This window comes from Myotis myotis, unplaced genomic scaffold, assembly GCF_014108235.1.
Source record: "Myotis myotis isolate mMyoMyo1 unplaced genomic scaffold, mMyoMyo1.p scaffold_m19_p_35, whole genome shotgun sequence".
Lineage (NCBI taxonomy): Eukaryota > Metazoa > Chordata > Mammalia > Chiroptera > Vespertilionidae > Myotis > Myotis myotis.
Genome location: NW_023416341.1, coordinates 1,535,864 through 1,548,771, shown reverse-complemented (window position 1 = coordinate 1,548,771; position 12,908 = coordinate 1,535,864). Strand labels below are relative to the sequence as shown.

The 12,908-nt window shown below is 52.5% G+C and overlaps 1 protein-coding gene across 4 annotated transcripts in view; it reads right to left on the bottom strand.

The window, feature by feature from the left end:
• Window positions 1-12,908, bottom strand: part of LOC118652894 (katanin interacting protein) — a 203,712-nt gene that overhangs the window by 87,021 nt on the left and 103,783 nt on the right. For all 4 annotated transcript variants that reach the window (XM_036303138.1, XM_036303136.1, XM_036303139.1 and 1 more), the window contains one exon: window positions 3,610-3,877. In XM_036303138.1, the coding sequence (XP_036159031.1) occupies window positions 3,610-3,877 (268 nt within the window). The remainder of the gene's footprint in view (window positions 1-3,609; window positions 3,878-12,908) is intronic.

Sequence of the window (12,908 nt, the reverse complement as noted above, 5' to 3'; positions counted from 1 at the left end):
GCCTGCTTCGGGGCAGTCCCAAATAGCCACCCATCCAGCTCTTATCAGCAGGAAAGGCAATAATTCGCCCTCCTTGTGTCAGAGCCCCGTGCCTCTCTCTCATTGGTCTCACACTCAGAAGGAAAACCAGGGGGTGGGGGACTTACGGGCCCAGCTGTCGCTTTGGAGCCATCTGGTTTATTTGTTTAGCCCAGCGATTAAGAGCGCAGGCTCTGGGCTCAGAGTGCGGGAGACTGGATCCCACTCTGCCCCTTCTAGCTGTGACCTTGGAAGCTATGTGACCGCTCTGTGCTTCAGCTCCCCCGTCTATAAAACAGGTACTTTCCTTGGGGTTGTGGTGAGGATTAGATGGAGGACTAAATGTACAGCCCCAGGAATAGTGCTTGGTTCATGTTAATAAGAACTCGAGAAATACTAGCAATTGCTATTTCTGTGCTTTCCCTGCTAGGATGAAGAGCTGTAGGAAAAGGGACTGGGCCAGCTGTCCCAGCACCCTGCCTGGGAAAGATGTAGGTCCAGTGAATGAATGAATGAACGAGCGAACAGCCCAGAACAAGCACATCTCTCCAGGTTCCGGTTGACTGGCCCTGAGTACAAGCTTAGGGCTAGTTGAGACTCCAGCCCCACGTTGGAGTCTGCAGAGACTGAGAACAGGCCCTGGGCCTCCCTCCTGCTCCTCTCAGGGCATCTGTCTCCTGCTGGGGCTCAGGAAGAGGTGCTGATGAAAGGGGCAGGTGGGGTGGCAGGAGGACACAGCAGGCCCCTCTGTGCTCACAGACAGACATCACCGTGGTCCATGCAGGTCCTGCCAAGCAATCTCATTGGGAAAACTGTAAACTGTCAAGAAAGTAAAGTTCCCTCTTTGTTCTATCCCCAGGACCCCTCTCACTGCCTAGGGTCCACCGGCTCTCCCTCTGGGGCTGGTCCTCACACCTGGAAGTGACTCTCATGGCCCCCCCCCCCCCATTTCCAGGATGGGGGCTTGGTCAGCCTCCTGACAGGTCCCCCTCTCCCCGCCCTCTCCACCTTTCCCCCTCCCCTCAGCAACATACCCAGTGGGGCACACAGAAGCATCAGGAGGCTTTAGGTGGGCCCAGCTCCTTCATTTGTTTGACAAAGATTTTCTGAGTGCTGGACTGTGCCAGGTGAGGGTAAGAGCAGGCCTGTGCCCTAGCAGAGCTCACAGGGCCGGGAGGAAGACAGCTGGGTCAGCCAGCCCCGCGCCATGCTGCTGCTGTGGGAGCAGAGGAGGCACCAAGAGTAGGCCGTGCTGGGAGCGCAAAGAAGGCTTCTCGGAGGAGGCAGCCTCTGAGCTAAGCCTTGAGGGGAAAGCAGGGAGCCGGGTGTCAGGGTTCAGAGTGGAGAGGAGAGGAAATGCGGTGACTTAGTCCCAGGGAACAGCCCACGAGGGGTCTGCAGGTGAGACACACATGTCTGAGGGACAAGCGTTCTCTCTGGTGACATCAACCCCTGGGTGTGGCTGCCTGTTACTATGTCCCCCAAAACCTCCTATGTTCAAGTCCTAACACCCAGCACCTCAGAACGTGACTGTGCTTGGAGATGGGGTTTCTGAAGAGGTAATTTAGGTAAAACAAGTCAGTCATGGTGGGCACTAATCCATGTGACTGGCGTCCTTATAAGAAAAGGAAATTAGGACATAGACACACATAGAGGGGCAGCCTTTGAAGACACAGCAAGAAGACAGACGTGTCCGGCCAAGGGGAGGCTTCAGAAGAAACCAACCCTGTCAACACCTGGACTTGTAGCCTCCAGAACTGGGAGAAAATAGGTTCCTGCTGCTGTTGAAGCTGCCCCAGCCTTGGCCTGTGGTCCCCCGGGACTGTGGTCCCCCCTGGCATGTGGTCCCCCCGGCCTGTGGTCCCCCCGGCCTGTGGTCTCCCCAGCCTGTGGTCTCCCCAGCCTGTGGTCCCCCCGGCCTGTGGGCCCCCGGCCTGTGGTCCCCCCGGCCTGTGGTCCTCCCTGGCCTGTGGTCCCCCCGGCCTGTGGTCCTCCCTGGCCTGTGGTCCCCCCGGCCTGTGGTCCCCCCGGCCTGTGGTCCTCCCGGCCTGTGGTCCCCCCGGCCTGTGGTCCTCCCTGGCCTGTGGTCCCCCCGGCCTGTGGTCCTCCCTGGCCTGTGGTCCCCCCGGCCTGTGGTCCTCCCGGCCTGTGGTCCTCCCTGGCCTGTGGTCCCCCCGGCCTGTGGTCCTCCCGGCCTGTGGTCCTCCCTGGCCTGTGGTCCCCCCGGCCTGTGGTCTCCCCGGCGTGTGGTCTCCCCGGCCTGTGGTCTCCCCGGCCTGTAGTCTCCCCGGCCTGTAGTCTCCCCGGCCTGTGGGCCCCCGGCCTGTGGTCTCCCCGGCCTGTGGTCTCCCCTGGCCTGTGGTCCCCCCGGCCTGTGGTCCTCCCTGGCCTGTGGTCCCCCTGGCCTGTGGTCCTCCCTGGCCTGTGGTCCCCCCGGCCTGTGGTCCCCCCAGCCTGTGGTCCCCCGACCTGTGGTCCCCCCGGCCTGTGGTCCCCTCGGCCTGTGGTCCTCCCTGGCCTGTAGTTCCCCTGGCCTGTGGTCCCCTCAGCCTGTGGTCCCCCCTAGCCTGTGGTCTGTCACGGCAGCCCGAGTGAACTAATACAGTGGCTGATTCACACATCCCCCATTTCTCTTCCTAGCTTCGCACATGCTGCCCCCCTGGCTGGGCTTGAAATCTGGTTCCTGATAGGGCACCCCAGCAGGAGGGGCAGGAGAGGCCGCCAGCCGCCAGCCAAAGTGGAGAACAGGACTGCAGCAGGCAGGCCCGGCCCGTGCCCCACTGCGTTTCACTCTACTTTCCCGGGTCTTGCCTGAAAAGCCTCCTCTGTGGACAGCTGTGGTTTCCGTCTGCCCAGCATGCTCTCCCCGTCTTCAGATCTGCCTTGATTTTCCTTTGGAAACTGTTGTCAGTGCATGTGGTCTGGGTGGTGATAACCACACCCATAGCTGGACTGGCCCATCAGAGCCACAGTAACTGGCTCAGAGATGTGGCCCACTGTGGGCTTCAAATCCAGGGCTGGGACTTTTGCTGGAACTTTTAGGAAGGAAAATCCACATTCTGATGGAGTTGCAAAGCCATCAGATGCAGTGTCTCAATTCTGTGTCTGTATGCGGAGCGCCTACCTGAGGACTGTACCAAAACAAGACAAAGAGGGCAGAGGTGAGAGGGAGGAAGGGAAGGAGAAGGAAGGGAATGGACAGAGGAGGGAAAGGCAAAGGAGACAAGAGAGGGGAGTGGAGAAGAGGGAAGGGAGGGAAGGGCAGGAAGGAGGAGGAGGAGAGGAGAGAAATGAGTCCTGCTAAGCCCTGGACTCCTCCGTTCTCCAAGCTAACACGGTCCCTTTTGCTTGGCCCAGTTGGCGTGCAGATGCACAAGGCAGCCCCCACACCGCCAGGCATGGACCACCTGGAATTTCAGTGTCATCTGAGGCCTTTGCCTCTTGCAACCCGCAGAGACCTGACTGATACAGCTCCCTGGCCCGCAGGACGGTCTATCCAAGCGGAACTCACAGTGTGGCTGGAAACTTAAGTCCGACTCTCGGATCCAGAGACACCAAAGACAAGGAAACACCACACAAGGCAGAGCTCACCTTTGGAAGCCGGGTTGAATTCCAGCACCACGAGGGTGTCTGGGCCCCGGGAAGGGTGTCCTGCCGTCTCCTGGTCGTCAGGAGCATCCTCCTGCACGGAGTCCCCCCTGGAAAGAGGGGTGCCATGTCTGGGACTGCTCCCCAGGGCCTGGTCCTCAGGCTCGGGCTCAGAGAGCACGTCCTCTTCAATGGAGTCATACTCGTCACTGGAACAGTCCTTTTGCTTCCTTTGTAGATTGACACTAAGTTCTAGGCTTTTTCTTAGCTCCTGCCAAAGGTCAAGAAAAGTGAGAAAGGAAATATGTCACTTTGATAAAATCATCTGAAATAGATTTTTAGAACCAAAGAACTATCCCCGCCAAACTAACATTTACCCAAATCATCTCAACCCAGGTGTTGTCATCACTTTGAAGACAAGAAAACAAAAGGCAGGGACACACAAGCAACTCTGAACAGAACAGTGTTTACAGTATTAACTGTGCTGTTCACATGCCTGGTATGCCACTAAGAATGTGTGCGCATGCACACGTGCATGTATGTGTGTGCACGTGTGTGTGTACATGTGTGTGAGTGTGTGAGAGAGAGATGGTTTGGTTTGGGGCTTGTTAAAACAGATTGTGGGGTCCTGCCCACAGTTCCTGCTTCGGTGGGTTCTGGACAGAGCTGAGAATTTGCATTTCTAACAAGGCAATGCTGGCGCTGCTGGCCCAGGGACCGTATCTGAGTATGAAATCCCAAAGGCTCCAGATGAGCCTGAAATTCCAGATGGTTAATGTCTGGTGCACGGTTGTGGGGCCTGTCCTGTGTACTGGAGGATGTTTAGAAGCACCTAAATGTCGCAATATTTAGTACTTAGCTATTATTGCTTGACAATTTTTTAATGTGTTTTGTCTCATAAGATTGCAGATTTACAATTTTAAGGCCAAGAATTAAGACAGGAGTGATCAAAAAATTTATCAACAAAGCCAGGATACTTTTGAAAAAGAATATTACTACATTTACACTGGGACAAAAAATGTAAAATGGACTATTTGGGCAAACCAGTATGTTTGGTTAGCCTAGCTAGACCACCCCTGGAGCCCGCATAGCATCTAATAGACGTGGGAGAAAAGGAAAGGAATGAATAAAGGTTTGGTGGCTAACAGTGGCTGGGGTAGGCGAATATGACTCCCCAAAGATGTCCAAGTCCCAATCCCTGGCCCCATGGCTCAGTGAGGGCCTCTGAGGAAGTGAGAAGCACTGCGTGGAAAACTGATTGTCTTAGAAAAACAATCCTACACAGACCAGTGACCAACATGCACATTAACGTGCCGCTGGTGAGAAAGGGAGGAGCATGCTACTGGGAGCTAGAGGAGAGGGAATCTGTTATACGGTGGCAGGATCGCAGCGGAATTGTGTCCTACATTATGTGGTAAGTGAAACTCTGTAAATGATGGGCTTGGATATTTAGCTGAAGAGATTTCCAGACCAAGTGTTGAAGATGCAGTCTGGTTTCTTCTTGCTGCATAGGAAAAACTGTGAGAGGAAAGAGATAGTCTGAGGGGAAAATTATTAAGTAAAAAGGGATAGGATGATCTGGGAAACTCTCATTCTATTTGGGTTGAAAAAGACATTAAATTAGGAGATTCCCTGTCAAAAAGCATGCTCTGGAGAGAAAACCAAGGGTGTGACTCAGCAACCTTTGGCTAATAGTGCAGAGGAGCCAAAGTTTAGAGCATTCAATCACCCTGAGGGCTCTTTGAAGAGATCAGACATGGGCTTGTGGGTCCCCTTAGCTATCTCAGCCGGCGCCAGGAGTAGAGACGGGATTATCCAGGGAAAATCTATGAAGGAACTTGTTGTCGAATGGAATGAATTCTAGAGGCATACTAGGAGATCCACATGGTTTCTGAGAATGTCATCCAGCAGAAACACTGCCAGCTAGAACCGAATGAGAGGGAGACACCCAAAATTCTACAGGCAGGAGACAGGGGACAACACGACTTCGCTGAAGTACATTTACCCTCAGGCAAGAGGAAGGATGACTCCAAGAGTGGAGCCACGGGCCCAGAGGCGGGAGCCCTGAGCCACACAGATTTATTCTTGGGCCTTGAAACCTCATGGAGCTGGCCCAGTGGATTTCAAGACGGCTTGGCTTTGGTGCCATCTTTCCTCCTTTCATTTTCTCTCTCCTGTGATGGGAAATGCTGTAACTGCTCTCCTGTGCCCGGCCCACCATTGCATTTAGGAGCAGATAACTGGCTTTCCGGTTTCACAAGAACACAGATGGAGAGGAATTTGGACCTAATATGGGTCACACCCAGAATCTCACCCATACCTGATTTGGATGATAAAGAGACTTGGACATATTTTGGACTTGAGTTGATATGGTAATGGGTTGAGGCTTCTGGGAAGCTTGGGATGAATGCATTTTGTATTTAAGATGGAAATCAATCTTTGGTGGCAGAGGAAAGACTGTTGTAGGCTGAATAAGTGGTCCCCAAATATGTCCACATTCTAATCCCTGGGACCGGTGAATATCCCTGTACATGGCAAAGGTGTTAGGGCAGAAATAGAATATAAGAAATATTCATCATACTCTGTTAACCACGACTGTTTTGTTCTGATTAAAGAAGGCACATTCTAACCTGGTTGGGAGTTGCTCACCTGGAAATGCAGCCCATCCTCCCCATCTGGGAGCTGCTTATTATCATGGAAAGATTAACAATCTTGCCCTAGCCAGTTTGGCTCAGTGGATAGAGCCTCAGCCTGCAGACTGAAGGGTCCCAGGTTCCATTCCCATCAAGGGCACATGCCCAGGTTGTGGGCTCGGTCCCCAGTAGGCTGCAGGAGGCAGCCAACCAATGATTCTCTCTTGTCACTCATGTTTCTCTCTCTCTTTCCCTCTCCCTTCCTCTCTGAAATCAATAAAAATATATTTAAATATGCATATGTATCTCCTTTATGTAAAAAAAGAAAGATTAATAACCTTGTTGCAAAAACCAGAGCCGTCAGCCCTTTGAAGACCCCCAGCCCTTTGCATATTGCCAGCGCTTTGAAGATCCCCAGCCCTTTGCAAATCTCCATCCTGTATTACCTGCAAATTGCCCATTTGGAATACCCTTTTGCCTACTTTCCCATGTGATCTTTGTCCTTCAACCCAATATAAGCAGCTGGCTTATAGGGAGGTGCAGACCAGATTTTTGTGGATGACCTGCTGCTCTCCCAAACCTCCAGCAGTACTGGAATAAATGTTCATACATGACTCAACCCTCTCTCTGCTGAATTGGCTCAAGTAGTGACAGGCAGCCTAGACCCCCTGGTTGTCCAGTTACAAAGGGACTTTGCAGATGTAATTAAATTAAGGATCTTGAGATGGGGGAGATTATCCTGGATTATCCAGATAGGCCTGATGTAATCAGAAGGGTCTTTGTAAAAGGGAGGCAGGAGGATTAGAGTCAGAAAGAGAAGGTATAAGGATGGAAGCAGAGGTCAGGGAGGAGGAAAGATGTTACACTGCTGGCTTTGAAGGAGAAAAGGGATTCTCCTCTACAGCTTCCAGAGGAATATAGGTCTGCTGACATCTTTTTATTATTATTATTACTAGAGGCCCGGTGCTCAAAATTTGTGCACTCAGTGGGAGGGGTCCCTCAGCCTGGACTGCACCCTCTCGTAGTCCGGGAGCAATAGGAAATGAACAGAGCTGTCTATCTTTTACACCTTCTCCCTCCCATTCTGCCCAATACCAAGTACCACGGTAGTTACTGAGCAAACAGAACGCTGCCTGGCATGTAGTAGGTGTTTGACAAATATTTTCTAAATGATTGTTTTATGTGGGTGACTAGATAGTGGCCATAAGAAGGGTGGAGAGGACCCACGTGCCTTAGAGGTGGCATAGTGATGAGACCCTTAACACGTTACTAATCCTCCAATCTGCATTTTACATCCATAAAAATGGGTTAACAAATCCCTGCCTCAAAAAATTGTTTAATAAGTAGTGGTCTGAATCGTGGATAATTTTGCCGCCCAGAGCATATGTGGCAATGATTAGAGAAGTTCTGGATCACAACAGGGCAAAGGGAATGCCAGTGGCATCTAGTAGGTAGAGGCCAGAGATGCTGTTGAGCATCCTAGAATGTACAGGACAGTTGCCCACAACGAAGAACTATCTGGCCCAGTGTCTAGTGGTGAGGTTGAAAAGCCATGCACTAAAGTGAGCACATATTCATGAACATCATTAAAAAAGACAGTAACAAGGCCTTCTGGCTGAGGGCATTGAGGTGGTCCATGCAACCTTCCTGGAAGCCAGACTGAGGTCATGGCTCATGTCTTCAACGTCTGACGGCAGTGGGGAGGTCAAAGGATTTCCTGCTTCTCCACAGGAAAAGTGAGTTCCTGGGTGACCTGAAGTTTAACAGCTTCAGTTCTAGGTTCTGCACAAGTGGATGCAAGGCCAGGTGAGACAGCAGATGCAAGCCTCTCTCTGGAGCCCCAATATGCTCGCAGGTTACTGTGGAACAAAGCAATGAAATGGGCGCCAGCTAGCTGGGACACTCCTCGTTGGGAAACTGCTGTCACTGTCCAGGAAATCCCAGTCATTCCAGGGCCCACAGTCATCCTCTCTGTTGTCCAAGGCAGAGTGAGCCCCCAGCATAGCCAGCTCCAGGGAGGATTTAGGACATTAGGATTCTCGAACCCATGGCCAGCTGAGCAGGCTCCCTGCAGCCTCTTCATCATCGTCACAATGTTGCAACCCCACATTTTAAGTGACTGAATTTTTGGAGTCCCCCCCCTAACTGGAGAACTGAGGCCTAGAGCCTCTAAGCCAGCGGTTCTCAACCTGTGGGTCGCGAACAATGAAAATACACCCTGCATATCAGATATTTACATTACGATTCATAACAGTAGCAACATTACAGTTATGAAGTAGCAACGAAAATAATTTTGTGGTTGGGGGTCCCCACAACATGAGGAGCTGTATGAAAGGGCCGCGGCGTTAGGAAGGTGGAGAACCGCTGCACCTGCTAGAGTGATTGAATGGCAGAGCCGGGCCTTGTGCCCTCAGCCACTGCTCCTGCTCCCTCTGGATTACCCAAGTGTGAAACCGACTCTCCTGCATTGCCATGGCCCTGTCAACCGGGAAGGCGATGTGGCAAGTGCCATTGTTAATGGACCGTTCATGCAGGCATGCTGCGGTGCTGCGCTGGGCGCTGATGGGGTGATGGGGAATAAGGTGGCAAAGCCGCAAGCAACCGCTGCCTAAACAAAAAGAGACGGCATTCCAGATGTGGCCAGGACTGTGAGGAAAGGGACTGACTGGAGACGGGCGGAGAGTGGGTGGGCGGAGGGAGCCTGAGGAAAGCTGGCCAGGGGAGGCTGGCGGATAAAGAGCCTCCCAGTGAGTGTCTGGGGCCCAGTGTGTCAGGCAGGGGGGACAGCAGAGCCAAGGCCAGCAGGTGGCAGTGACCGGAGGGTGGTCCATGCACATCAAGTGAAGGGAGGGCAGGGAGCAGGGGTCACCCAGGGCATGGCTTTGTAGGCCTCAGGGTAAAGTCTGGACTTTGCTTTATGGACATGAAGAGGCCACTGAAAAGTGCTAAGAAGAAACAGAATGTGATCTGATTTCTGTTTCTACAGATCACTATGGTGCTTGGATACCAAGTTGGCGCCCGGGTGGAGACAGGGTGAACAGTTGCAGCTGCGACAGCAGGTGGAAGATGAAGGTGGGAATGGGAGATGCATTTTGAGATGTATTTTGGAGGCAGAGATGACAGAAATGACTGACTAGAAATTAACCATACACACACACACACACACACACACACACACACGTACATATATATATATATATATAGATACTCTTTAACCAAGCCCCTCTAAAAACGTATCCTCCACTCGTAAGTATATAAACACTGTTGGGCATCTTTATAATAGAGAATGATCCAAATGCTCACCAGTAAAAGATGCTTAAATTAATCATAGGCAGGCACTGACGGAGCCTCGGGCAGCCCTTCCTGAGAATGAGGTAGATCATGTCCACTTTCTCAAAAATAGCAAGATACACATTTAAGGAAAGAGAAGCATGTCATTATAAACCCAATTTTAAAAATAATTATTAGTTTCTCTGCATAAGAAAGCTCTGGAAAAATCATCATTAAACTATTAACAATGTTCTCTCTGGGGGTGACATTATGGGGACTCTCTTCCCTACTTTGTTTTACTTAATTTTTTCTTATAAGCCTACTAGAGGCCCGGTGCACAAAAATTTGTGCACTCGGGAGGGTCCCTCAGCCTGGCCTGTGCCCTCTCACAGTCTGGGACCCCTCGGGGAATGACCACCTGCTGGCTTAGGCCCGCTCCCCGGGGCATTGGGCCTAAGCTGGCAGTCAGACATCCCTCTGGCAGCCCAGGAGCCCTCAGGGGATGTCCACATGCCAGCAGGGAGTAGGCCTAGCTGCAGTCAGACATCCTTAGGACTGCTGAGGAGGCAGGAGAGGCTCCCACCACCACCACTGTACTGGCAGCCATCAGCCAGGCTTGTGGCTGAGCAGAGCTCCCCCTGTGGGAGCACACTGACCACCAGGGGGCAGCTCCTGCATTGAGCGTCTGCCCCCTGGTGGTCAGTGTGTTTCATAATGACCAGTGATTCCCAGTCACTCTGCTGTTAGGGTCAATTTGCATATTACCCTTTTATTATACAGGATAGAGGCCTGGTGAATGGGTGGGGGCTGGCTGGTTTGCCCTGAAGGGTGTCCCAGATCAGGGTGGGGGTCCTGCTGGGGTTCCTGGCCAGCCTGGGTGAAGGGCTGAGGGCTGTTTTCAGACTGGCCACACCCCCTTCAGGGTGGGGGTCACCCCTGGGGTGCCTGGCCAGCCTGGGTGAGGGGCTGATGGCTGTTTGTAGGCTAGCCACACCCCCTTCATGGTGGGGGTCCCCGCTAGGGTGCCTGGCCAGCCCAGGTGAGGGGCTGACAGCTGTTTGCAGGCTGGCCACAGCCCCTTTAGGGTGAGGGTCCCCGCTGGGGTGCCTGGCAAGCCTGGGTGTGGGGCTGATGGCTGTTTGCAGGCTGGCCACAGCCCCTTCAGGGTAGGGGTCCCTGCTGGGGTGCCTGGCCAGCCTGGGTGAGGGGCTGATGGCTGTTTGCAGGCTGGCCAAGCCCCCCAGCAGGGACCCTTACCCCATGAGGGTGTAGTCATCCTGGGTGAGGGGCTGATGGCTGTTGCAGGCTGCCACAGCCCCCAGCCACCCAAGTTCCCGGTGGAGGCTGGCTGGAAGCAGGTATCTGGGATTTATTTAACTTCTATAATTGAAACTTTGTTGCCTTTTGCATAGGCCACAGCCAGCCAGAGCAGGCGGGAAGCTTGGCTTCCTCCATCGCCGGGGCAACCAAGCCTCCTGCTTGCTCCAGCTCCGTGGCTGCCGGCCGCCATATTGGTTGGGTTAATTTGCATATAGTCGCTCTGATTGGCTGGTGGGCATGGCTTGGGCGTAGTGACGGTATGGTCAATTAGCATCTTTGTCTTTTATTAGTGTAGATTCCCAATTTTATAATTAGAAAATAATGATATATTTACATTTATGTTTAAATCTTGTCCCAACTCTTGCAAAGAAATATATTCCCCACAGTAGCGGGAGGGACAGCAGTGGAGGACCCTGGGTCCCCAGCCCGCGGGACACATCTGTCCCCAAGGGAGTGACTCAGACGCGGCGAGCAACAGCATCTGGCCCCGGAGGTGATGGAGCAGTGTCAGTCTGACTTCCTGTATCCAGTGGAGTGGTCCAGACTAAAAAACAACAGGCCACCAATCCAACAGGAAGAAACTCAGGAAATATAACCCCGTGAGCCCGTCTCAGAAAAAACCTCCCGGATGACAAAATCCAAACGATGGTGGTGCCATCAGAATAAAGAGCACAGCCCGGAGCAGCGGTGCAGACCTGGTGGTGGGCGTGGAAGCTGGTTAGAGACGGAGTATCCTAGACAACTGTGCACATGTGCGTCACGGAGCAAACTGCAATGTCAAAACCCAAGCCCTCAGCGTAGCTAATGGAAACCAGAAGAGGGCAGGCGGCGTGGCACAGCCCTGACTCATTTTCCGAGTCAGTGAGTCAATTCAAATCCCTCATGAACAGAAACAGAGTTTAAAAAGATGGGCAACTCTGACCTCAATGTTTCTTTCATAATTTGTTAAACTGGTGAGATATTTTCAGAAAAATCTCTTGTAATAAATTTCAATTTCAATAATTCCCCATTTCCAATTTGATTTTACTTCTGTTCAATTAATACAAATTTAAATGCCATATTTGTATTTACAAAATATACTTTAAAAAGAAGCCTAAATTCTGCATGGCTGGCATCTTCTTCACAAAAGAAAATAATACGTTTGCTCATACCGGAGGAGCAAACCTTAGGAACCTCTGCCCTTATAATGCCCGTGTGGTCTAGAACCTTCTGTCCCGGGCGGAGGGAGACGAACTAAGGAGCGCTCAAAGCCCTTCCTTCCAGAAAGATGAGGACCTGGGTGCAGGCTCTGAAAGCCCACTTGCCGAGACTTCAAAGGGACCCCGGGCTGCAGCCGCCACCAGCTGCTTTGAAGCTACCATCCAGAAATTTCTCTGTGAAAAGTAAGTTTATAGCTTTGCTTTACAGCCTTGTTATGTGCAATTTCAATGTTTAGTGTTTAAAATGTTAAGTTAAAGCCCTTTCAACAGAAAGTCCTCTGCAAGGAGCCCAGGTCAGAAATGTGCTGGAGGGAGTGGACGATGGGACTGCACACAAGTTGGACCCCTGGTGGAGAGCCAGGGAGGGGTCAGGGAGGGGATCAGGGAAGGGGGCCGGGGAGGGGGTTAGGGAGGGGGTCAGGGAGGGGGCCAGGGAGGGGGCCGGGGCTGGCCACTGACTGAAATGCAGCAGGGTTCGCTGGCCAGTGGATCAGTGCCTCTCATGCCTGACCTGCCTCATTCTGCTGGGCCAGGGAAAGAGCCAACCTGGGCAACCATAAAGCTGTTTGCGATAACAGTGATAATAACTATAACACCAACAGCAGCAGCCACCAATTACCAAGCTAACCTCTCTCCACACCTTATCCCATGGCAGCTGTTCACCACCCCAGCGGTGTCCTTTCTTACAGGCCCAGGGCACCTAAGTACAGGCCCAGGGCACCTAAGTACAGCCCCAGGTAACAGGGCTAGCAACAGCAGAGCCGGTTTGGATGAATAACTGTCCAACTCCAAACCCAGGCGCTTTGCCACCTGCCCACATTTATTCCTTTCCTGGCACCCGCACGTTGGAAGCAAGCGGTCTCTGAGCAGGAGGGAAGTC